The 25,818-nt window shown below is 42.5% G+C and overlaps 3 protein-coding genes across 4 annotated transcripts; 2 read left to right on the forward strand and 1 right to left on the reverse strand.

Annotated features, from left to right (window-relative positions):
• Window positions 1-116: 116 nt before the first annotated feature.
• Window positions 117-6,965, reverse strand: LOC115009439 (uncharacterized). The gene is made up of 5 exons (XM_029433400.1): window positions 6,849-6,965; window positions 6,518-6,686; window positions 5,860-6,023; window positions 5,202-5,317; window positions 117-271 (listed from the first exon to the last, which is right to left on the reverse strand). Exons 1-5 carry the CDS (start codon window positions 6,884-6,886, stop codon window positions 117-119), a joined length of 642 nt encoding a protein of 213 aa, XP_029289260.1. The 5' UTR covers window positions 6,887-6,965.
• Window positions 6,966-9,221: 2,256 nt separating this feature from the next.
• Window positions 9,222-14,124, forward strand: LOC115009501 (WD repeat-containing protein 78-like). The gene is given in 15 exon segments (XM_029433505.1): window positions 9,222-9,351; window positions 9,471-9,611; window positions 10,058-10,219; window positions 10,359-10,544; window positions 10,662-10,768; window positions 10,770-10,817; window positions 11,226-11,312; window positions 11,681-11,698; window positions 11,700-11,836; window positions 11,956-12,116; window positions 12,435-12,541; window positions 12,690-12,788; window positions 13,100-13,326; window positions 13,443-13,596; window positions 14,017-14,124. Coding segments are annotated over 14 exon segments (1,638 nt in total). The 5' UTR covers window positions 9,222-9,351; window positions 9,471-9,511; the 3' UTR covers window positions 14,062-14,124.
• A 2,313-nt stretch (window positions 14,125-16,437) lies between these two features.
• snx22 (sorting nexin 22) lies at window positions 16,438-25,787 on the forward strand. Of its 2 annotated transcripts, XM_029434232.1 has the most exons (8): window positions 16,438-16,538; window positions 17,930-18,174; window positions 21,204-21,287; window positions 21,815-21,919; window positions 22,032-22,126; window positions 24,082-24,114; window positions 24,625-24,692; window positions 24,785-25,787. In XM_029434232.1, the coding sequence occupies exons 2-8, from the start codon at window positions 18,088-18,090 to the stop codon at window positions 24,901-24,903; spliced, it is 591 nt and encodes a 196-aa protein (XP_029290092.1). In that variant the 5' UTR covers window positions 16,438-16,538; window positions 17,930-18,087; the 3' UTR covers window positions 24,904-25,787. The 2 variants fall into 2 exon arrangements, with proteins under 2 accessions (XP_029290092.1, XP_029290091.1); XM_029434231.1 differs by lacking the exon at window positions 16,438-16,538 and having other exon boundaries at window positions 17,875-18,174.
• The last annotated feature ends 31 nt before the right edge of the window (window positions 25,788-25,818 follow it).

The raw sequence follows: 25,818 nt of genomic DNA on the forward strand, positions 1-25,818 counted from the left end.
AGGAGTTGTGTCTCAGAGAAAGCATCCGGCAGGGTGTCGAGAGAGGAAGCGTGGTATTGTATGAGGAGAAGTGTGGAAGAGTGCTGCAGGATGGTAGTGCTGCAGGAGTGACACATTTAAGTTTGAGGTGTGGAATACATCAAGGATCGGCTCTGAGCCCTTTCTTGTTCGCAACGGCGATGGGATGGGTCGACAGACGAGATCAGGCAGGAGTCTCCGTGGACTCTGATGTTGGCGGATGGCGTTGTGATCTGTAGTGAGAGTGGGGAGCCTGGAGAGACGAGGAATGAAAGTCAGTCCGAGAATGAGAGGGTGGGGATGGAAGGGGTAGAGGTTGCAAAGGTGGATGAGTTTAAATACTGTGAAGAAGGCCGGGTGCAGTGTGTGGAGCAGAGTGGAGAGTAGCAGCCAGAGTGTAAGAGGTTTACATGTGTTGTATGTTTGGGGGCAGCGGCACCGACAGGAGGCGGAGCTGGAGGTGGCAGAGTTGAAGATGATAACATTTTAATGGGAAGGATTAAGTCAGTAGGATTAAACTATATTATAGCAGCGGTTCCTGCATGCTGTTATGTGACTTATGCATGCAAAACTGAAGTTGTCTTACACCAAGGCCTGGCGACTCCATGTGAAGCTTTGGCTACCCCCACAAGGGATCCCGCCCCCCAGTTAGAAGGGACAGCTCAGGTTAGACGGTTTGGAGACAGAGAGGCAAGATTTGAGATGGTGCATGTGCAAAGGAGAGATGCTGGGTATATCGGGAGAACACAGGAGAAGGATGCTGAGGATGGAGCGGCCAGTCGAGAGGACAACAGGAAGGCCAAAGAGCAGGTTTATGGAGGATGTGGGGGAGGACATGCAGGTGGTTGGCGCGACAGAGGAAGATGCAGAGGACAGGAAGAGATGGAAACAACTGATCCGGTGTGGTGACCTGTAACGGGAGCAGCAGCAGCAGAAGAAGAAGAAGAAGAACAACAACAACAACAACAACATGGTTGAACGCACTCATCGTAAGTTTTTACCCCATTCACCTGTAGTGTCTCACCTTCAACTCAAAACCACCAAACATTAAGAGTCCATGAACCGAAAGAGTCAAATATTACACTTGGGTGTGGTTTATTGGTGGATTAAATGGCTGCAGAGCTGCACATTTCCCCCCTCCAACTAGTTTCCAAGGCAACAAAGGATGCAATAAAATGAAGTTAAGTGATTTCCTGCCTTCCTGCAGAGCCTTTGTTGCATCTGACTGAAGGTCTGTGCAGTGGAAACACACTGATCCACTCCTGGGACTGTGTGCTCTGATTCATGCCACTCACACTGACGTACAACAGCTGTTACACGGTTATTGCATTTGCAAACAGGGTTTTTGTCTTGTTTGTTTGTTTGTCTGTTAAAAATGTCTAAAATAGTCACCCTGTGTTCATAAATCCCTAATATAATACAACATTCTTCTGTTTTTATGGATTCATTCATTTCAGTGACGCCTATTATTTTAATTACTGATGGACGAGTGTCACCCTAACGTCATGCCCATATTTAAACATGTATACGTCAGTAATTGTGAGTCTGACGTCCTTGAAGATCCCAAATATTCCTGCACAGATTATTTCAAAAGAATGTGTATTCTGAAGCTGATGCACGCACAGATGCAAGTAAAATGACACATTTCGAACACGTGCAGCCTGCGTGTGCGCTCATCTCAAATGTAAATACTCTGGATGTTAACTTTGTGTGAGGCTGTTGGTAAACTACATATTTCACCTGTTTTGGTGGCGTGACAGCAGTGAATGGAGGCCTTGCAGTCTGTGAGGAGGTGGCCGCTGCAGAACACCGTTGATTTATCACGTGTGTGTGTGTGTGTGTGTGTGTGTGTGTGTGTGTGTGTGTGTGTGTGTGTGTGTGTGTGTGTGTGTGTGTGTGTGTGTGTGTGTGTGTGTGTATGTGTGTGTGTTTCTCTGTGGTAAGAAAGATTTCTGCTCGCCTCTCATTCAGCAATCAAAGTGTTAATAATTTCATTGCATGAATCCGGTTCACACACACACACACACACACACACACACACACACACTTCAAAACCTAAACTCATCAAAGAGTGTTAAATTACCACCCGACAGTATCTATAAAGTTCTGTTTGCGGCGGGTTATTTTTGGACGTGAGCAGAGAGCTGTTTCTTGGTTACAAATTTGTGGCTGTGTCCCAAAAACAAATTAAAAAATAAACTCTGACAAAATGCAAAGATATTTTCGCCCCAAAGCGCTGAAGCCACAGACACGAGGACGAGCGACACTAATGCTAAGTTCCAGCAGAAAATGAAGGTTCATTTCTCCCTGTGAAATTGGGAGAATGGGTCGCAGCCTCTGGTCATAAACATTTCTAAAGTCTCTTTATTACAACCTCCTTCATCCACTTCCTTTGATGTCAACTTTCAAACCTGAATTTAATTTATTTAAAAAAAGGTAAAAATGTACAAATGTAGATAATGTAATGTCGGTACAATGAAGTTATGCAGTTTGACAGTTATTAAAGCATATTTTGGCTGATGGCCGATATCCTTTGGGTTATAAACTGAGGTGTTTCTGGATTCCTTAGTTTAAATCCCGTCTACTTTTGCCTAAAGAAACTGTTATATCAAGTTAATAATCTGGAAGTATGTATAGTATATATATATATATATATATATATATATATATATATATATATATATATATATATATATATATATATATATATATATATTCATATTGCCTCCACGTCAAACACATCTGAAAGGTCTCACGTCGTTGCTCTGGGAGATACCTTTGATGAAACGTCAAAATAGAGCGGACCAATCACAGCCTTTGTTTATTTTGCCGCTTGTGTCAATTTACCACCTTAATCAGCCTCACTAATTAATAACGTGTCAGGGATTCATGTGGCTTGTTTGATGACAAACAAGCTTTTTGAAGATCTAATTAAAACCGAACCCGAAAACATTGATTACATTTGCTGTGGCGGTGGACAAACATTAAACCTGTCAGCAATTTGCAGCCGCAGACACGTTACACGTGTATTATTAGTAAAAGTCGCAGTGTCAGTAGCATATACGATTTAAGGGGAAAAAAGCCTAAACAGCCTATAAGAAAAGAACAACAAATCTTTCACTATTTTAGACACTAAAAGTCTGTATTCAGCCAAAGCATGTGATATAGAGTCCCAAGTCCCAAAGTCGCTGGACCATGATGTATTTTAACAAACTATAAATGCCACCGCAGTGAATCACCTGAGAAGCAAGGCCTCATCTGGAGCACCTGCAGGGGGAAAACAGTTCCTGTGTCTGGTAGTAATTCTACACCAACACCGGTTCTCTAATTTCTCTGGATTTTGTCCCGACAACAGCTGAATTTACAAACAGCTCTGAATTATTTAACCCGTCGTGCAGCGGTCGGGTTACCTGCCACCAAAGCCAAGAGATCAGCAGGACTCTTCAGCTGGAAAGGTCTCCATGGGCCGATGTTCAATAATACAACTTCAGACGTGATGTCACAACGTTCACCGAGAACACAGTCGATATGGAAATGTATTTGCATGAATCAGAGGAAAGTGAAAGAAGAGTTGCAGCTTGCATTTCTGAACAGGCTGTTTTACATAATCCGACTCTATCAGCAGAGACTTTGAAAGTTTCTTGTTTTTCTTTAAAGATATAAAATGTGCCTGCTCAAACCAACCAGAACTGTACCTTCAGTAAAGCTCTCATCCTGTGAATGAGAATAATCTAGTTTGTAGGTACGACCCAATAAAATCCAAGTTTAATTATAGCTCTCTTTAGGCAAATCTATTTCTGAAGAGCACCACTTCTGATGTGCGTTTGAAAGGTTTGCAGTCTAATTAATTGAAGAGTGCAGCCGCTCTATGGCCTTTGATATCAAAGATCCGATTCATGACACAGAATAAAAACACGTCTCATGATAAATACTAAAACAGAAAAGTTATGGATCTTTATGTGAAATAAAAAAGGCTACATGAAGTATACTCTTCTTCCGGGTCTTACACCAGTGGTCTCCGTCTAAAGTCCATTTCACATGTTGCATAGGTCAATGATTTATGGTATGATATATTAGTCAGTGTACTAGCCATCCCTGTTCATGTGTTTCATATGGCTATGAGCTTCAGGCTGTTCAAGAACAATATTTAAATAGTTTTAAAAGCCTGAGGAGGCAAAACGATCCGTCAGAAGTCAGAAAAATAACCAGAATTTGAGTTGATTAAATATATTTGTTGTTATCTTGCGACCTGTTGGGGGGACTGACCCCGACTCACTCTCTTATCGATCTCTTAGTGTCTTTGTAATCGACCCTAGAAAGAAAGCGGCTCAATGCCCTTAAACAGAAGTGTGGTGTGTAAGGGTTCAGGTCTGCGTTCCCCTGGCTGTTCCTACCGCAAAGGTTGACTTTGGAAACTGCCTCCCAGTAAAACAATGTAACACTGTATTGTGAACACTTATCATACTATACATGTTAAAGACTAATTGCAAACAATGGAGGATATGATAATCCCCTGGAGGAAACAGTAATAATAATTAACATAACGGCCATAATATACACAATCTTCCTAAAATACAATGTATACTTCTATAAAAACAATCCCTCTCAATCATCACTAATGACACACTAGAACTGTGTGACGGTATCTGTAGATATCTGCAGAGAACCTGCCCTCTGCCTGTATTTAATCTTTTCTTCTTATTTTGGTATGTTCGGTACGTTTCTGGTCAGCCTGAAGGCCCCACATTGGTGTTTAACCCCCAGCCAATAAGCAGGGTGTGCAGCCTTTGTCACGGCGTCTACCGAGGCACAGGCACCCTTTAGCATGTGTACGAAGTGACTGAGAGGGTTGTTGCATCGCTGTGTGTTTTTATGTGCTTCAGTATTTCCCCTGTCCGTCTCTCTCCTTTTCTGTGTGCAGAGGATGAACACACACACACACACACACACACACACACACACACACACACACACACACACACACACACACACACACTTTGACTGCATTCATTCAATCCATCACCTACACGAAGGGTTGTGCGGAGGTGTGTGTGGAGGTGTGTGCGTGTTTATTTGTGCTTTCGTACGGAGGGGGGAGGGGCCAACTTTGAATGCTGTGCGTTTACAAAAAGCAACCAACAATGCTACCTACTTACAATACCTTTAAAAAAAAGAATACTAACCACTTGTAGCTGGGGGGTTTATTGGTATGTCCACTTTAGAAAGATTTTCCTCAGTCAGCTTAGTCAGTGACGATGTGGTGCACAGGCTAGATAGTCGGCTGCTACCCATAAATGAGCTGCAAATCAATGTCAAAAATCAGTGTTCAAAAATGTATGACTTTAACAAGCTACACAAAAACTCACTCATTTATATTAATACAACGATAACTGCAACTTACCTTTTTGACTGTCGGATGCATTGATAACCCCAACTATCCAGGCGGGTTTGTTAATGTGGCCACAACCTTTCGTTGTTGTTTTTTACCTTGTGTTACTTGTTTAATGTATTATCTATTTATGTTAATGTAGTTAAAAAAGGAAAAAAATTAGCAAAACATGACTGTATATATATTTATATAACTATAAATAATACATTTATGGTGAAATTATTATTCCCCCACCACTATCACTAACCCCTTCATCAATACATCTGTATACAAGACTACTGAGAAGTGCATTATTTCATATTTGACAGAGCTAGTAGTAAGATAAACTATTTTTCCTGAATCCAAGTTGTGCCACAACCAATGGGTTGCACACCCTCCACTCATCCCCTCTCAAATCAGCTCCAGACTTGCCATCAGATCAGAAGGTGTATGTGAATGTTACCACCTAGTACCTGGAAGCGAGCACATTGAAGCTTGAGGTGGATTTCAAGTTGTCTGATCCTGAGCTGGAAAAGATTTCATCCAAAAAGAAACTTCCTGGTTTGGACTTCGTGTCTCCTGTCTCTGCATGATACAGGGGCAGAGGAGTGACATTGTTGCCATCATCGTCCAACACCTGGAAAAGAACCACAGCCAGAATCAGTTATGTATTTACTTTATGATTGTACCTCATCGAGCATGTTTTGAGCAGAAATGTATTTTCAGTAAAACTGGGCATGCTGCTACAATTGTGGGGAAAGAAAGTATAAATACAACTGAATGAACTCCTTGTGTTTTGTTTTTAAACTCAAACTCTTAATGGGTACATTACAATTACAATTGTTTGGAAACTCCCCTGTAGTATTGTAACTTTTAGTTATTTTATTTTATTTTTTACCATTATTGCTATTGTCATTATCTATTATTACTTGTTTGCTGACTTTATATAAGGCTAATTTGAATTATGTTTATTTACAAAACAATGCACCATCTAAATGATCGTCTAACATTAGCTAACATTAGCTGCTGAAGGATGTATTTATGTGTTAATATAAGGAGACCAACTGCAATATCACTATTGTGACAGGAAATAAGAAGTTTAGGAATATCTCATTTCTATTAACAACTTACCCGAACTCGTCTGGGAGCCTGGTCGGTTCTTCCATCCCGTTTGATATGTTTCCTGTAGCCACCGCCCAAGCCGGAACCTCTACGGGTTGGTGAACCTGTGAAGTCTTCACACCGGTGTCTTAAACTTTGGCTGACTTGTTCTGAGACTATATTCGTTGCTCGAGAATATCTAGGAGAAAGCGAAATCAACATATCAACACAACAGGATAGCATAGCCACCATGAGTATTTTAGGTCATTTGACGTTAGCTTTGCTATGTGTTTATCCCATAGGTTTATCCTGAGCTAAAGCTAGCTAGCTTATGTGTTGAAAAAAATCAATGTGAACTTACGAGTTGAGCACCAAACTATTTTTCCTCTTTTTTTCCATAGTGCTACAAGTTTTTATTTCTTTCGTGAAAACGAGTCTGTCTCTTTTATTAACGTTAACAGCTAACTGAGTATGTTTCTGTTGAGAGAGAGAGAGGAGGAGAAGAGAGAGGAGAGGAGAGAGAGAGAAGGGGAGGGAGGCAGGAGAGAGAAGAGACGAGAGAGGGAGGGAAGAAGGGGAGGAGAAGAGAGAGGAAGAGGTGAGGGAGGAGGGAAGAGAGAGAGAGAGAGGGAAGGAAGAGAGAGAGAGAGAGAGGAGGAGAGGAGGGAGAGAGAGAGAGGAGAGAGGAAGAGAGAGAGAGAGAGAGTAAAGAGAGAGGAGAGCGAAGAAGAGAGAGGGAGAGAGAGAGAGAGGAGAGAGGAAGAGGAGAAGGGAAAGGAGAGGAGAGAGAGAGAGGGGGAGGAAGAGGGGGGGGGAGGGAGGGAGAGAGGGGAGAGGGAGGGAGGAGAGAGAGAGGGGGGAGAAGGAGGGAGAGAGAGAGAGAGAGAGGGAGGAAGAGGAGAGAAGATGGAGAGGGAAAGAGAGACGAGGAGAGAGAGAAGAAGAGAGAGAGAGAGACCAAGGGGGAGAGGAGAGGAGAGAAGTAGGAGAGGAAGAGGAGGGGGAGGAGAGAGGAGAGGAGAGGAGAGGAGAGGGGGGAGAGAGGGGAAGAGAAGAGGGAGAGAGAAGAGGGAGAGGGAGAGAGGAGAGGAAGAGGGAGAGATGAGAGGAGAGAGAGATGAGAGGAAGAGAAGAAAAAAAGAGGGAGAGAGGGAGGAGAGAGAGAGAGGGGAGAGAGAGAGAGAGAAGGAGAGAGAGAGAGAGATGAGAGATAGAGAGAGAGAGGATATGAGAGAGGAGAGAGAGGGAGATGAGAGATGAGAGAGAGAGGGAGAGGGAGAGAGGGAGAGAGAGAGAGAGAGAGAGAGAGGAAGAGAGAGGGAGAGGAGGGGGAGAGAGAGATGGAGAGAGTGAGAGAGAGAGAGTTGAGAGAGGGAGAGAGAAGAGATGAGAGGAAGAGATGAGAGGAAGAGAGAGATGAGAGAGAGAGAGAGGGAGAGAGAGAGAGAGAGAGAGAGAGAGAGAGAGGTCCTCATCACGACACTGCCAAGAGCGCTGAGTCATGTAGACGAGAGGAAAAAAAAGGCACCAAACAACAGATATTAAAAATGAATATGACGGAGAGTGTTTTAAACATAATGAGCAGGGAGGTGGGGAGAATTTAAAAGCATCTGTCGGGTTTCAAAATGTTTGTTTGCTGTGAGTTTCGGATGAAGGCGGATAAAGAAAGCTGCGATAGAGGGCGAGGGTTAACGTGAAGCGAGATCTAAGATGTTAATGTGACGAGGCGGAGCAAAGATGACAAGCATGAAGGGGTTTGAGTGATAACGTGGCAGAAGATGGGAGAGGCTGTGTGTCGGCTTAGGTGCGTATATGTGGACATGTGGTGTACACACAGGGAGGCAGAGAGAGAGGAGGCTGGTGCAGCAGCAGGAAGCAGCAGGAGTCACAAGAGGAGAGGCAATAAAACTCCACGCCCCTCTCTGCCGAGCATCCATTTACTGAGCAGCTGATGTCTGCTGCTCACTGGGTGCGTATAGACTCAGCAGTAACAGAAGAAGAAGAAACCTACGGAGCACTGGGGCTCTGCTGGATTTGGATTACAGCACTCAGGAGGCAAAGCATATCAACCGTGCCACTGTGGAGAAGAAAAGAAACTGGAGCGTTTCTGAAGAGGTTGTGTTGCATCATTTTTGCAAGATATGTCCACATTGTATGAACTTAACACAGCATCTAACTGAAGCTGTGTGGAAGCTGCCTGAGGAGAATTTAAGTAGAGTCATCCGGCTGATTAACACCGAGGAGTGGCTTTAGAAACTGCAGTCTTTCCCATTTACCTACCTGGGATTCTACAGGTTGTTCTCTTTTAAGTTTCAAACATGACCACCCATGCAAAAGCTGCTGCTGCAGCTGCCGGTGAACGCTGTGAACATCGTGAAGACGGTGCAGAGTCAGGTCCAGGGCCAGGAGGAGGACAAGAGCCCCGTGCTGACCCCTGACCGGCGTGCAGGCAAGGCCTGGTACAGCGCCCTGGCAGCCCGACGAGCTGCGACACCTCCGATCTGGAGGCACGGGAGGCAGGGAGACCATGATGGAAGTAGCACACTGAGAAGTGGTGGAGGTGGATGTACGCAATAAAGTATTGCCATTTGCAGCAGAATACAAATAAATCTACAGCCTCTTATGATGAAATTACATTTTTGATAGTCTGATACATGTATATTCAGTAATTATATATTATTTGTTGTCCTTTGTTCCCTGCCAGAGGTGCTGATGAAAAGAGACAATGTGAAGCAAGACATTGTGACAGAAGAGATGTTGGATGAAGATGTCAACATCTGCATTTCTGAGACAGATACCATTTTACTGCTGGACATACCTCCCTGCTTTAGATCAGAGGATGCTGATGATGCAGAAGCTATAAAGTGAGTCCTCTGCTTGTATATAACATCTGAAATGCACAACAGGCACAGGAAATGTCACTTTATGTCTTTAACTACTCTTTGTTTGTAACACGCTGTTGATTTTCACCTTGTTCTTACAGAGAGAAAAACATTCCAATATGCTGAGCTTTGCAAAAACAGAATGGGCAACGATAAGTATGTGGTACGACCAATGCAGACATTCAGTGGAGCACCTAAAAACAAGCAGATCCAGACGGACAATATTGGCGTGGTGGAAGAAGGTTAGGCCTAGTTATCCTCTTTGTGTACTTTCTTTGGGTAATGTTTTTTATTAAGTAGTAGTTGACTTTATCAATAGGAATAGTCGGCAGGTCAATTCATAGTTAGAAACCTTAAGATTACAATGTAGCTCAAATGTTTTGTCTGACAGTGAAACCTCGTCAATGATTAAACACATGTAAACTTGTCAGTAAGGCACTGGTTCAAAAGTCCAAACTTAAGTCTCTAAAGACAGCGGCTAAGTTTCACATGATAATGTTTTAGTGAAAAGAAAACACCTCAAACCTTAATTTGATAACAATCATTGAGATTTGTCACATTGATGCAGTTATCTTCTCAGCTTCAGAGTGCATCACAGTCAATCAGGGTTTTGCTACAGTATCTAGATATCTTTGTAGTTTGGCAGGGTTATTAGTGTTCACTTTTTTAAAGTCTCTCATGTCCGCAGGCACGACGGCTACTATCTGGGACATCTTTGACTCTTTCTGTGTCCAAAATGAAACCCCTGAAAGTGAGAAGGCCGACTATCTAGAGACAACTGTGAACACCAGCAAAGGTCAAGAGAAGATAGGAGAGAAGAGCAGCAGCAGCAGCACCACAGTCAGCACAGGTAACAATACCTGAAAGAACCGGTTAATGTTCAGTCCTTTGTCCCAGCAAGTGCTTGGGACTGGAGAGCCTAGAATTATAACTTGCTTGCTGTTTATTAACACTAGTTCTGCAATAACAGGCATGTATCCTTTCCTCAGGCTGCACCATTAGCTCAATGTCGGAAATGGAAATGAGTGGGAACAGTTTAAATGTTGAGTCCGACTCACAGCTGATCATGTCATCGGAGTCATTCCAACACAGCTTGTTAGTGATGGAGAGGAGCATCGTAGCAAACACCTTTCAACCCAAGCTGGCCGCTTATAGACAGCTGCCAATACCAGAAGGTAAACTCAGGTTATCACTGCTTTCTCACGATGTTGATGCAGGTGCACTCAAGACCTTCGGCTTCTTGTATCCTAAGTGTATCTGAATACACACTGTGGTAATGTTTATTGTGTAAGACCCTGACAGCACAGTGAAGCCTGGGATCAAGGTACAGAGCGAGGAGGGTGAGGAGAGCTCTTTATCTCCAACTCTGGAGCGTCTCTGGGCTTTCACCTGTGAGCTCATCCAGAGGACGCAACATCACCAGCATGGCCTGGAACAAGGAGAACCTGGTAAAACAGACCAAAGACCAAAACACCAGCTGCTGCTGTACAGATGTAGCAGAACAGATTCTGCACACCAGCTTCATTGTCATTTTGTGTTGTTGTTGTTTTGAGTGACTAAGCTGAAATGGGATTCCAATTTAACCGTCTGCACTCTTTACAGGCAACATTTAATGCACATTTTAATAATGTTAATATATCTGCAGTTTGCACTTTACCATACTTAAACTGTGCCTAGACCATGAAGCATTTATTATAAGTTATAAGTATAAATTAATGATTACCAAAATAGCAGAATTGCAGGAGTTGCCCTTTGTACCTCTTAGAATTATAACAGCCAAACATTTACTTTTTGAGGGTTCTACTATTACTAGTCTTGTACGGGTCAAATGTCTCACACTTCTCACTCCCTGTAAGGATCTCCTGGCGGTGGGCTACGGTGACTGGGACTCCAGGACCGAGAAGCCAAGTTTGATCTGCTGTTGGTCCCTCAAAAACCCTATGGTACAAAATATCACTGCAAGAGACATGTACTAACCAGGAAGACTCAAAATTACCACAAAGGAACATAAAACAACTACAAAAGACCAAAACAGCTGCAAGTAGATGCATAACAGCTGCAAAGAGACTCAACAGATTTCTGCAAAGGGATACAGAACCACAGAGCGATGAGTAACGTCTACAAACAGACACAAAGAGGCTCAACAACTATACAGTCTCTGTGTCTTGCTCCTACATAGAGGAGGTGGTGGGGCCTTTTGCATGTCTGTGCCCAGGGGCCCATTGTCTCAAAATCCGCCCATGATGATTAGCTATATAAATGCATCAGTTAGATTATTTTGGGAGTGACTCTAAACGTGTCCCTTGTGCAGTGGCCAGAGCGAGTCTTCCTACTGTCAGAGTTGCGTGACATCCCTGGACTTCTCATCCAACAACCCCAACCAGCTGGGTGTGGGGATGTACGATGGCACTGTAGCCATCTACAATGTCCAGAGTCGGAACAACGTCACATGTATCGCCAACAGCAGGTAAGGAATGTGTAGGATGTGTTAGCGTAGAAATAAAATCTCACATCACACAAAACAAAAGCAACTATTGGACCAAACCCCTTTTGTGTTTCCCCTTTCCTAATATTTCTGATTTGTAGAGAGTGTTCCAACAAGCATCTGCATCCAGTGTGGCAGGTCAACTGGACCAAAAAAGAGACGACATTATCGGGGATGGACAGGGGAGAAGCTCTCGTCGCTGTGGCGGCAGATGGCAGGATTACCAAGTGGCTCTTCTCCGGCAATAGTCTTGACTGCATAGGTGCTGTAATCTGCTGCAGGATGTGGTTTCAACATTAACACAACACACAACTTTAAGAGTAAACATAGTAGATTCAGAAACAGTAACGTTGACAGATGTTTTGAAGTGGGGTTGTATGAGGTACGTACAGTAGGTGGCAGTGCTGAGCTCTGTTTCTCCAAGCTGGGGGCGTTCCAACTGCCATCCACTGCAGGTCATACACTCACTATGGATAAGTACCTCATACAATCCCACATTAAAACATCTGAACTATTCCTTTAACCCTGTATATCAGTGCTCTAACTAAACATATGTTTTCTAAAAACCATGTGTTCTTAGACCTGATGAAGCTAAAGAAGAGTCAACACTTTAAGAAGAACACAGTAGAGACAGACGTTATTATTTCACCAATGACTCCCGGTCTTTGTGTGGACTTCCATCCAACAGTAAGTTGGTCACTGAAATCAAATACATCCCAGGCTAAAAGCTCACTTCTGTGGAAAAGTTGTATTTGATATATCATATTTTGACCTTTATTCTGGTTATTTGTTTTCTCCCATCACATATTTCACCTGGATTGCACTTCTCCTGCAGGATTCCAGTATTTATCTGACTGGCACATGTGAGGGCCTCATCCAGAAGTGCTCCATCTTCAACAGTCAGAATTTCCTGGACACTTACAAAAAACACTTTGTAAGTCCATGTGGATAAAACGTTTGAGTCAATGATATTTGAAATGTGTAAATGCACACATGTAAATGACAGTACATTCCAACACTTCTATATGATTAGGGTACTTTCAGCATTATATGTTTAACACTACAGACTACGAGCTTTTGTACTTTTTTGTTTATTCACATATCCCTGAATAACATGTAGTAACAATAACAACAAACATGCAGTTCCTTGTGTTGACGTCCGTTATGCTGCCCGCTACCATTTACTACAATTTGATTTATTACTTTAATTGAAATTCTTTTCACTCCATCATATCTTTCCCTCAGTGCCCTGTGAACCACGTTGAATGGTCTCCATTTAGTTCTGATGTGTTCCTGAGCTGCTCCTCGGACTGGACCATCCAGCTGTGGAAGCAGGACCTCTTCACCCCCGTGTTGAGCGTCACATCCTCCCAGAGGGCCGTGTTAGCCGTCAGGTGGTCCCCAAATTCGTCCACAGTATTTGCAGCCATTAATGGACGACAGGTGGAGATCTGGGACTTGACTTTAAGCATGTGAGTCAGTAATCTGTATTACTAGAGCTCTTTACTTTCATTTAATGCTTTTATCTGATTTGAAACATAACCCAGAAATAATCCTGTGTCCACTAAATACAAGCATCTCCTTTTAGCCGGCACCCGACCATAGTGCACCATGCTGCAGCTGGTGTGAGGCTGACGTCCCTGCTGTTCGTCAAGGGGAATGACTGTGTCTTAGTCGGGGACAGTGAAGGGCAAGTGACTGTCTACCAGCTCAAGAACCTCAGTGTGGGAGAAGGCAAGCAGGTAAAACAAAGAGAGGTGGCCTATGTGATATTCTACATGTAGCCTATTGCAAATCACTTTTAAAATGCTTATATTAATTAATAAATGACTGCAGATGCACTGCTCCCCAGGCGCTGTATATATAGTAGCTGCCCTGCTCCTAACACTAGGATGGCTTAAATGCAGAGTCCACATTTCACTGTGTGCTCTGCACGTGTGTGACGATACAAAGAGGATTCAAAATCCGTATGTAGAGCACACAAGTACTTAAAGGGAGGATGTGGGACAATTATTGAGGAAGAGTTTGATGTTTCAGACAATATAAGGGATTACATTTTTAGGTGACTTTGCAGAGCGCTTAAAGTCAAAGCAGTCTTTATATATATATATATATATATATATATATATATATATATCTGTCTCTCCCGCTCTTTCTTTCAGGTGGATCGTTTGAATGACATCATTCACTCTGCAGTGTCCTGGTAGCTGGTCGCTAAAGTGAAACTTTTAAACTGCAATGTAAAAGCTTTAATCCATTTGCCATTTTCACATTATCAAACAGTAAACGTGTAACACTACCACCAGTTTCTGTTCTCTTATTTAATGCTCTCAGTTTAATTACTGCCAGTTATTCTTTTGGAAATTGAAGAAAAAGTGTAGAAAGGAATGAAATAAATGTTTCATTCAGTGTAGTTTATACCTTCATTAACAAAACAACAGAACAGATAAAAACAGACAATAACATGACAACGTTAGCTAATCTAAACCTCACATAATGAATCGTGTTTATCAGTCCAGAAGTTCATATCAAGTGTTGTTTTCTTCTTACTGTTAGGGAGCTGGTACATCATGTCGTTATTGTGTTCTGTGTGAAGAGTTGTATCTATGGATGGACCACTGAATGCCACTTTATTTAGCAGTAAACATCACAGTTGAGTCAAACTGCAGAATTCAAGAATGCGTCAGCTAACACAGTTATTCTGGATGACAGTGCTTTCTTTCATTCACTCACTGACTCCGACAAATTGCATCACGCTCCCCAGACCAGCTGGTATTTCTATAAATGACAAACTCCAGTGCGTGAAGCTGTGGAGATTTACCTCAACGTGAGTTTCAGAAGAAGGAAATCAAATGCCAAAGTACGTAATAGTGAAACTCTTCACCTTCTCATGTACAACCGCTTTTCTGCTTTACACACTTTACGCACCTGGTTCACAAGATTAACTTACAATTCACGGTCCAGATCAGATGTATCTCTTCAGTATTCTTTAATGTTATTATTGCTATTTATACTAGCGTTGCTTTTGTTGTTGGTAGAATAACCACTGTGCTAACTCTAAGATGTTATTATTATACAAAATGTTAAGCAGTGTATAAGTATAAAGCATTTTTAATCATCTTTTATACTTTCCTACTGTTAAAACTACGTCACATAACTTCTGGTGCACTGGTCATGTGTTGGACTTTGATTTCAGGATGTAAAATAAAATAAAATAGACAATAGGACAGTTAAATGTAACTAGACGGAAGAGGATGCAACGATGACTTTACCAAAGGTTAAGATGAAGTGTTTTATACAATGATGAGTTTGCAACATGCTCCATCATCGTATAGGTTGGTGGAGGACCTAAGGCAAACCTAAACAACTAATCGTGTAAAGAGGTGTGAGCTTTGCTGTTCGCTTAAATAGTGACCGACTTCTGTGACTCAGATGAGAGAGAGTGGTCTTTACCCTGACTGATTTAAACCACGTTATACGTCTTCATTATAACACTGCTTCAAACTCATCAAGTGCTAGGTTTGACATATTTCAATGTCATCTATAAATCAACTGACGTGACAGTTTTGCAGACCAAAGGCTTTTTTCACGGCGGACATTTCTGACTTGACATAGTAGGAAAAGCACAGGCGTCCCAGTGAGAGTGACAGTGAGCCATGTCTTCCGTGAGAAAAGGTCTACGGGAGACTGACTGCACAGGTCAGGCAGGTTGAATTACTGGTTTCCAACAGGTAAACAAAGCAAAGGGGTGAGACAGGGAGGCAAAATGTACAACAGGAAGGCTTTTCACAAGAGCAGAATTCACATTAGACAATCTGGCAGGAAGTTGAGAGAAAGTGGATATTCTGTGGAGCTGATGAGAGAATTGTGTGCAGGATGTCGTGGAGGTCAGGTGATTAGGAGTACTGCGGGTCAGGGAGGAGAAGGACAGTTAAAGTATTGGTTTGACATTTCAAAGAGAAGATCAATAACGTCTGTCTTTTAAACAGGAAGCTACAGCCGCTTAGCTTAGCTTAGCATAAAGCTATAAACAACGCCACCTCTAAAGCTCACTGATTTACGTTTTATTTACATATCTTGTTTGTTTCCCTAAATGTCAAACTATTCCTTTAAATGAAGATTTCCCAAGATAAAGCAATGTGACCACGATACATTTCCACGCTGCAGGGAGAGCGTCCCTGTCCTCTGGATAAGAGCGTCTGCTAAATGATCTGTAATGTGATGTAATGTGTTACAGCTGCAGACTAACACAACTTCCTTTTTGTTAATGTGTAAGGTTTGAATCTGCTGACAGTGAGATTTCAGACACAATGAGTGTTTACCAGCAGGGCAGAGATGAGTCGTAGTGATGCTGTTGTGTTTTTACACATTCTGTGTGATCTATGACTCCAACAGGTCACATATCCTCACACAGAGCTGCTTAAGTAAGCTCTTCTGTCCTGCTTCAAACTAAAAGAGTGAGCAGCAACAGGGATGGGAGGATGTAAACCCCATGATGACGGGTCACAGACATGAGCATGTGAGTCCGGTTGAAGTCAACACACATGGAAAACGAGCTGTTCGTGCTATTTATAAAGTAAAAGAGGGAAAAACATGAATCCTTACAGATCTTAAAATGCAACATGACACCTTCTTCTTTTACCGTCTCCTCACATCGGCTTTTGAGCCGTGGGCACGAGAGGATGTGAGTACAGCTTTGTGTTTCGTACATCCCTTTTCTTTTATATCCAATGAATTGTTTTAGTTTTACTTTGTGTGTCAAGTGGGAAGTGAACCTGGATTTGAAAGTGACATGTGACTCTGTTGCTGTCTGAAGGCTGTTAGTTTTAAACCCAACGTGAGTTTATTCCCTTTTTACTCAGCAATACAGTTTACCCAATAGTGATGATATATATTAAAGTATTATATTGTTTAGATAACGTGTGGATGCTGTCTGAACCTTGGGAATAGTAGTTTGACAGATGCTCTTAACTCAAGGTGACTTTAACAGAATCTGCAGATGTTTTTTGTTTGTTTCTGTCTCAGTCGATATAAAATAGACCGTTGGCAGTCGTGTGAATGTGTGTTTTTGCTTGTGGAGCTGTTCTTTTCTGCAGGAACTGTCTTAAAGATAAGGATTGTTTCCTGTCCTGACCTGAGATCAGGAGTTTCCTCTTTAAACGCACCTCGTAATCTCCAACGCTGTGTCCAAAATCAGACGATACAGTTTGTTAAGTGAGGGAAAAGTCATGTTGTGCCTTTGAATTATATAAAATAAAGAATGTAATTAAGTAAATGTGAAACTGGCAACTGCATTAGTTACTATGCAGATTTAGATTTTGCATTCAATACACGAGTTAAGCTTATAAAATATGATCCAGTGTTTGAATTAAAAATAGCATTTAAAGAAAAATATAATTGAAAAAGTAAAATATGGAAACATAATTGAATCTTCTGGAGAATTTCTTTTTGGTGTCTGGTCAAAGTTTTCAGGGGTTGAGAGGACGTTGGGAGTATTATGCATTTAAAGATCTACTTAAACAATAAAAAGTATTAGCATTAAAAAATACTTAAAGTATCCTCCTCAGAATCATATATATTACACTGTTGTATTATAATTATTGGAGCATTAATGTTGCAGCTGGTAAAGGTGGATCTAATTTCATAATTTGATATACCAGCTCATGAATTTATAATTAACCTGTAATAATGCATCATCATTTATTCGGTTAGTATTAATCTGAATCTGCAAAGTAACTTATGGGGGAAAATCTGCCTTTAAAGTGTAACAAGCAGAAATATAAAGAAGCAGAAAATGGAGTAAAGTACAAGTACCTCAAAGTTGTGGTGTGTGTGTGTGTGTGTGTGTGTGTGTGTGTGTGTGTGTGTGTGTGTGTGTGTGTGTGTGTGCACTTCCCACTGCTTGCCACACACTAAACGTCACACTTCCCAGACAACACACAGCAGTCCTGTGTTGTTGTGTCCACGTGCATTAACTTCCTGATTAGTGTCTTTATGAGCAGCAGCAGACTCCACTGCTAAATGTTGGACTGCACCTTTAACGTCCATGGACGCGCCTGGTGTTTGTCCAATTAGTGTGTAGGTGGAGCACAGGAAGAGACCGAGCGGGGAGCGACGCGCAGACAGCCAGGCACGGGTTGGTTAATCTTCTTCCAGTTCCTGGACGCGGAGAACACCGGGTGAAGTTACCTTCCAGCTGCAGAAAGTTCATCTCACACAGCTGATCCAGTCCGATGGTGTGGGAGGAAGACTTCCCGATGATTGAAGTATCGATACCATCGATGGAGAGGGAAGTGGATGAGTCGGGGAAGTCCAGAAAGGTGAGGAACGCACTTTAAATTGTTGTGTGAGTTTAACTTTATTTCGCATTTGTCGGCAGCGTCACAACACTTGCGCGTGTTATTCCTCCAGGATCACTTTGTGCTGTGTTCGCGTGCTTCTAGTTCGGTTTTTAAAGGTGCACTGCGACACCAGGTGAGCCAGGTAACCTGCAGGAAGAGTGGGAGTGAGTGCAGCTCCTCCGCTTTCTATCCAGAGGTGCAAGAACTAAGTAACAATGGAGTCTCTGTTTGAATGGTTGCTTTACATGAAAGTGACGTGAGGTGGAAGAAGGGAACATGTACTAAAGTACAATGTTGAGGTACTTGTACTTGATATGTGTACTTCTATAATTCAGAGGGAAAATTATACTTTTTACTCCACTATGATTTGTAATTTAGTTACTTTGCATATTCAGATTAATAATGCACAATATAAATCTACGACTAAATTTAGATTTTATTATGAGGTTAAGATTTAACTGATGCCTTGGATTCAACGTTACATAACTCTGCAGGACTATTTGAGTCCCCCCCCCCCATATTTGTTGAATAAAATAAAATGAATATAATATAAAAAATGAAATGAATAAAATATTTAGCCCACTTTGAAATAAAAAGACGTATAGCTGCAGCCTAATATCTTAAAAAGAGTAAATATAAAACAATAGGCCAGTTTGTATTTAATTATGTGCGTTTCAGTGTGTTTCCATCCACATGGAGGTGGGGGTCATTTCTTCACAAATGTCCCACAACATGTCTTTCAACATCACATCTTCTGTTTGCTCATTCCTCGCCACATATGAAGCACACAGGTGAGTCAGCATCGTTGACCGGGGAAGGAAATGTATCTGTCGACGCAGAATTAAACAAGTTTCCTCTGAAACGTATCTTTTTTTGGTTTTATCCATGGTTAGCATACCGGGTTAGGCGGGGGGTCTGCAACTCAAGATAAGCCACCTGCAGGGGTAGACGCAGGAGAATGTGACACATTTGTTGACGAAATATTTAAAGAAATATTTTATTTCAGTGTCACAGTATCACCTCGAACTCCAAGATAAGAGGTGTTCCCTGTGCAACAACAAACACATGGTCCATGGTTTGTTTTGTCAAAGCTACGGGGGCCACTACAGACGGGTTAAAGAGCCACTAGACCATCACCACCCAGACACATTAATGCCTCAATAATTATAATACAATAATGTACATTATTCTGCAAGGGGCCATTCTGCATAAGTATATTTTGATGCCAATACTTTATAAAGTAGGATTTCCTATTTATTTTTAAGTACTTTTTCCACCACTGGACATCATTTACTAATTAAAAGTATGAATACCACTCTGTATAAATTGTGTATTGGTAAAGAACTCATTCTGCTCTTGTGCTATTATATGACTGGATCTTCTTATCGATGCTTTAACAAGTAATGCTGCAGCTTGTATATGTATTATAGTTGTGTGTAGTTACGTCATCATTTGTTTAGTGTATACAATCTTAAACTAAGAAGTTACTAAGTTCCTTTCTACCACTGAAAAGCAAAATGCATATTGTAAATACGTTTCTGTTTTACATGCAGGACCTCCGTTAATATGCTCGCACACCTTCAGACATGCGTTTGAAGAAGAAGTCACGTACTCAAAGTCTTAACTTGCAAAACTGAAAATAAAAAAGCTTTTAGTGCAGAAAGTTGGTGTACATGTTCTGCACACACACACACACACACACACACACACACACACACACACACACACACTGGGGACCACAGACTCCGGGTGTGTCCTGTAGTAAGCTCATTACGGCCTCAGTCTCTCAGTTTAATAACTGTTGCTTTTACTAAAGTTCTGTGTGACGCTGGTTTAAAAGCGTGATAATGAACATTCAGGGGGCTGAAGTGAAACTAGTCTAATTATACATTTGTAATAAGTTGCATTTATTAGATGACACGGGTCTGCGGAATCTGCCGCAGTGTGCTGAACTGACCTCCGTCTCCGTCTGGGACACGAGACGTTAGACTTGTGTTCCTTTGTTGTTTACACTGCTGATAAAGTGTACGAGAAACGTCCGGCAGTTTGTTCTGCACAGAACCTCAAGCGTTCACTTTCTCCCCGGCAGCGCTCTCTTCATTAGTCTTTAATTGTTCAAGTATTTCATCCCGTGCAAACTGTTTGACAGGAAAGTATTTTCTTGATGAGCTTTGCCTCATTGTTGTTTGCAGAACTGAGCTTCTTCCCCTTGCACTAGTTTAACCTTATTTAATGTAAGGAATGTAGTTCTATTGTTAAAAGGATGAAATCCCATCCAGATGAACCGCTTCAGAGATGAGATCGCTTCATTGGAGACGACGCTGAACATTAAAACGTACAGATATATTGTTTTTTATAAGTCCCAGATCTTATTGTAAAAGACTTTTACTTCTAATATCTCATTTTATTGTGGTTTTAAAACGAGGAACCACATGAGAAATCAGAAATAACCATATAAACCCTCAGATGTGATTTATAATACTTTATATTTTAGCATAAATACAGTGTAGGAGATGTATTAGACGTGTATTAAAGGAGCGTCCATGCGGCGCTGTGCCTCCTCCTGGTGGAGAAATGAGGATGTTGTATTATGATGCAAACTTCCAGGAATAACTTCCTCAAACGGAGTATAAATATATCTCAAGACTGTTGGTTTGTTTGGTTGGTTTTGCGTCATTTTTTAAAATATGAATCCTTGATTTAAAATAGATCTTAATTATATTGTATAGATGAACTCGTATGTAGTCTTTAAAGGGAAACAGCAGAGTATCAGTTGAAGCTGTATCACGTTTGATTGCTGCCGGTCTTCACTTGATGAGATGGTAACTGAATATTCACACACTATAAAGTGAAACAGCTTTTTTTAAACCTTGTTAATCTCTTGAATTTAATATTTTCTCTTTTGCCTTTTTGTAATTCTAATATGATCGGGGGAGCCGTGTCTGTTTTTAAAAAGAATGAACTTGACTTTGACAGAAATGTGTGTCTCCGTCTTCTTGTGTTTGCAGCTTTTCAGAGTTGAAGTGTTTTTCCACGGGAGGAAACATTATGTGCTCCGAAGAAACAGCGAATTCCAGACTCTCCACAGAAAAGTACGTTTCTTTATAATCACAATTAACTCGTCGTTACTGAGGGAACGTAGCGCTGCATCTTATGCAGATGTACGAGTACGAACAGAAAATAAGACCATGAAATGGAACAAGTACAAGCATATAAAAGCAGCACTGAAGGAAAAAATCAATACACACACACACACACACACACACACACACACATCAGCATTATGCAAGTGATGATGCCAGATTATAATGTCCAAGGATCTTCTTTACAAAGGTCACTTTGAGTCATCCATGTTTTCTGGCATTCTTCTTCTTCTCTTGCCTTTTTCTTGGTGCGTTGCTAAGTCTCTTGATATATTACCGACCTACAACCGGTGGAATAGTGTGAAACAATCAGCGAGATATGAATCAAACTCGCACGATACAATCTGCTAAACAGAAGACTCATTCACAAAAGCTTCTGGTGGTGAAAAGCACAGCCGCAGAAGACCTTTTTAACTTCAGCCATCGTAGCCTGTTCACCACAGGGGATTTGAAGTTGTATCTTGTGGTACCTGCAGCTCAGGAAGATCATCCAGACTCCTGATTTCCCGAGCAAAAGGAATCCCCATCTGAGGACCAAACCTCTGGAGCAGAGGAGGCAGGAGCTGGAAGACTACGTCCAGGTAACACAGACAGTGAGGGAACTTCTTCAGGGACTCACAAGTAGAAATCAGCTCTCGGCTTTCAACCCGATATCATTTAACAGCAAGTCGTCCTTGTTCTCCGTTGCTGCAGGACATCATCTATCAGGACGACGACGTGCCGCAGGTGTTGCTGGACTTCCTCCATGTGAAACACTTCCATACGGGGATGAAGATCAGCAGCATGGAGTAAGTCCTCTGATGCACCCAGAGACGTCTGTCCTCTGACTGCACCCTGAGACGTCTGTCTTCTGACTGCACCCTGAGACGTCTGTCCTCTGACTGCACCCAGAGACGTCTGTCTTCTGACTGCACCCAGAGACGTCTGTCCTCTGACTGCACCCAGAGACGTCTGTCCTCTGACTGCACCCTGAGACGTCTGTCTTCTGACTGCACCCTGAGACGTCTGTCCTCTGACTGCACCCAGAGACGTCTGTCCTCTGACTGCACCCAGAGACGTCTGTCCTCTGACTGCACCCTGAGACGTCTGTCCTCTGACTGCACCCAGAGACGTCTGTCCTCTGACTGCACCCAGAGACGTCTGTCCTCTGATGCACTCAAGACGTCTGTCCTCTGACTGCACCCAGAGACGTCTGTCTTCTGACTGCACCCAGAGACGTCTGTCCTCTGACTGCACCCAGAGACGTCTGTCCTCTGATGCACTCAAAGACGTCTGTCCTCTGACTGCACCAAGAGACGTCTGTCCTCTGACTGCACCCAGAGACGTCTGTCCTCTGACTGCACCCAGAGACGTCTGTCTTCTGACTGCACCCAGAGACGTCTGTCCTCTGACTGCACCCAGAGACGTCTGTCTTCTGACTGCACCCAGAGACGTCTGTCTTCTGACTGCACCCAGAGACGTCTGTCCTCTGACTGCACCCAGAGACGTCTGTCCTCTGACTGCACCCAGAGACGTCTGTCTTCTGACTGCACCCAGAGACGTCTGTCCCTCTGATGCACTCAGAGACGTCTGTCTTCTGACTGCACCAAGAGACGTCTGTCTTCTGACTGCACCCAGAGACGTCTGTCTTCTGACTGCACCCAGAGACGTCTGTCCTCTGACTGCACCCAGAGACGTCTGTCTTCTGACTGCACCCTGAGACGTCTGTCTTCTGACTGCACCCAGAGACGTCTGTCTTCTGACTGCACCCTGAGACGTCTGTCTTCTGACTGCACCCAGAGACGTCTGTCTTCTGACTGCACCCTGAGACGTCTGTCCTCTGATGCACTCAGAGACGTCTGTCTTCTGACTGCACCAAGAGACGTCTGTCCCCTGGCTGCACCCAGAGACGTCTGTCCTCTGACTGCACCCAGAGACGTCTGTCTTCTGACTGCACCCAGAGACGTCTGTCTTCTGACTGCACCCTGAGACGTCTGTCTTCTGACTGCACCCAGAGACGTCTGTCCTCTGACTGCACCCAGAGACGTCTGTCTTCTGACTGCACCCTGAGACGTCTGTCTTCTGATGCACCCTGAGACGTCTGTCTTCTGACTGCACCCAGAGACGTCTGTCCTCTGACTGCACCCAGAGACGTCTGTCTTCTGACTGCACCCTGAGACGTCTGTCTTCTGATGCACCCTGAGACGTCTGTCTTCTGACTGCACCCTGAGACGTCTGTCTTCTGACTGCACCCAGAGACGTCTGTCCTCTGACTGCACCCAGAGACGTCTGTCCTCTGACTGCACCCTGAGACGTCTGTCTTCTGACTGCACCCAGAGACGTCTGTCCTCTGACTGCACCCAGAGACGTCTGTCCTCTGACTGCACCCAGAGACGTCTGTCTTCTGATGCACCCTGAGACGTCTGTCTTCTGACTGGCACCTGAGACGTCTGTCTTCTGACTGCACCCTGAGACGTCTGTCCTTCTGACTGCACCCAGAGACGTCTGTCCTCTGACTGCACCCAGAGACGTCTGTCTTCTGACTGCACCCAGAGACGTCTGTCTTCTGACTGCACCCAGAGACGTCTGTCCTCTGACTGCACCCAGAGACGTCTGTCTTCTGATTTTTATTGTAGAATATCCAATTATTTAAAAGCCAAAGGAAGTTACTTTCTATACCACAGAGTAGCCTTTAGAGTCATAAACATGAATATTAACCTTTAGTTTTGAGTGTCAGTCTGTAAATGATCTGCTCTAATTTCAGATCTCTTGATGACTTGGACAGTCAGGATTACAGGTAAGATCTTTTCCACTATTTCCCCTTCCTCTATGTCCTGTGTCGACTAGAAGCTATGTATCTGTTCTATGAAAACGGACTCTGGACCACCTGCACTTCATTCTTGTCTCTGCAACACTGTTTCAGTGATGGCACTTGCTTTTTCTTACCTTTTTTGAGAATGTGCTGTCTCTGCAGTCCTGCAGGTTTGATACAAACCCTGATTTTATAACCCAAGAGGTGTCAAAACAAACTAGAATAAAACTAGAAGCACAGACCTCTGTTTTTTTCTTTCTTAGTACATGTGACATACTTCTACAAAGTTTCATGCAAATTGGGCAGTTTTTCCATAGTAGTATAACTTTGGTAGAATAAAGTTATTGGTCTTGTTTATATCACATTCAACCGAACATGACGCGTAACATAACGGATAAATGTGTTTCACATCACATTGTCGGTGTACACATCGTTTTGATTTGGATACTATTACTGTTGCATATGACTTATCAAATGTTGCCTTTGTTTCCTCAGTTATCCTTTACCAAATCAGCGCGTGTTGGGATTTTTCCTGGATCCCTATCTCTCTGAATGCACATCAGGTATGAAAGACGAGGGAGGAAGTGTGTGTGAGTGTTTCTGTGGACGAGCTTGTTCACGCTGTGTAAACCCTGAGCTCTGTCTTGTCTTGCAGATCTCCCAGATGTTGTTGTGGACGGAGTTCTGCAGGGTTTCTATCCCCGGGATGTTCGAGTCAGCTTCACCGCCCCCCTCCTCACCGACCCCGACCCCACCACTTCTATAGACGCCTGAAATTATAGTTTGATGTAAGATCGAATGGTTTAGAATAGAATACTGTCAAACACACAATGCTAGGAAGAAAGAAAAAAGAAAAAAGCCATCGGCATGATGCAGAAGAAGAAAGGCCCAAAATAGGTCACTTGATGCTTTTGTCAAAAGTCAGCGTCTCCAGTGGGACTCAAACGCACGCTTTGTATTTCAGAGGCTCCAACTGTTGTGTTCAACCTTTTCATAGACATTTGAGAGTCTCGTATTGAAGCCAAAGATTAAAGTTCATCTTGAAACTTAGATCTGTTTGCAGATGTAGTCACTCAGTACATGTGTCTGTGGTTTAATGAAGATGTGGCCACAGGCAAATGTGTCTTTTATTCATTACAGCGATACTGTAGCTTAGTTTATCTTTAAATAAAGGAGCCGTGTGGAAGTGTAAAGAGTTACTTGATATCCAGGATGGGGTTACGTTTTTCTTTTTTTAAGAAATGTTTTTGTCACTATTGTTATTACTTAAATATTCACGACTAAATAAGAAACATTCAAAGTTTAAGTTTAAAAAGAAACATCCTTATTTATTAATTATTTACAAAATTGCTAAATGGCGCAGAAAGCAATGTAAAATAACCAAACCTGTTTGACCTGCAAACTGCATGAAAGAAGCTGAGGGAGCTTTTAAACTCTAAAGTTTTATTCTAAAAATTGTTGCAATGTGTTTTATATTGCTTAAAAATGTTTGAAAACATACTTGTGAAGTCCTTTAATGTCTAAGCGATAGATAATCATCCTTCATGACATAAATATTATGCAAAAAAAGACAGAATTTGTAGCGTAAGTCAAGTTATTCTGCTTAGAAAACACCAAAGTATGTATTTAGTGATGAGGGAAAAGCTCTTGAGAATATTAGTTAATATTTGGCTTCTCTGGAAAACTATT

The sequence above is a fragment of the Cottoperca gobio genome, chromosome 6 (assembly GCF_900634415.1).
Source record: "Cottoperca gobio chromosome 6, fCotGob3.1, whole genome shotgun sequence".
In the NCBI taxonomy this organism is placed as follows: Eukaryota; Metazoa; Chordata; class Actinopteri; order Perciformes; family Bovichtidae; genus Cottoperca; species Cottoperca gobio.

Bases quoted from the DNA above. Each gene is read 5' to 3' on its own strand.
- LOC115009439 (XM_029433400.1), bottom strand. From the start codon at position 6,886: ATGGAAAAAAAGAGGAAAAATAGTTTGGTGCTCAACTC. The intron at 6,687-6,848 runs GTAAGTTCACAT...GCTTTCTCCTAG, and splicing joins AATAGTTTGGTGCTCAACTC to ATATTCTCGAGCAACGAATA. The intron at 6,024-6,517 runs GTAAGTTGTTAA...GTTCTTTTCCAG, and splicing joins AGGCTCCCAGACGAGTTCGG to GTGTTGGACGATGATGGCAA.
- snx22 (XM_029434232.1), top strand. From the start codon at position 18,088: ATGGTGTGGGAGGAAGACTTCCCGATGATTGAAGTATCGATACCATCG. The intron at 21,288-21,814 runs GTACGTTTCTTT...TGGTACCTGCAG, and splicing joins TCCAGACTCTCCACAGAAAA to CTCAGGAAGATCATCCAGAC. The intron at 24,693-24,784 runs GTATGAAAGACG...CTTGTCTTGCAG, and splicing joins TCTCTCTGAATGCACATCAG to ATCTCCCAGATGTTGTTGTG.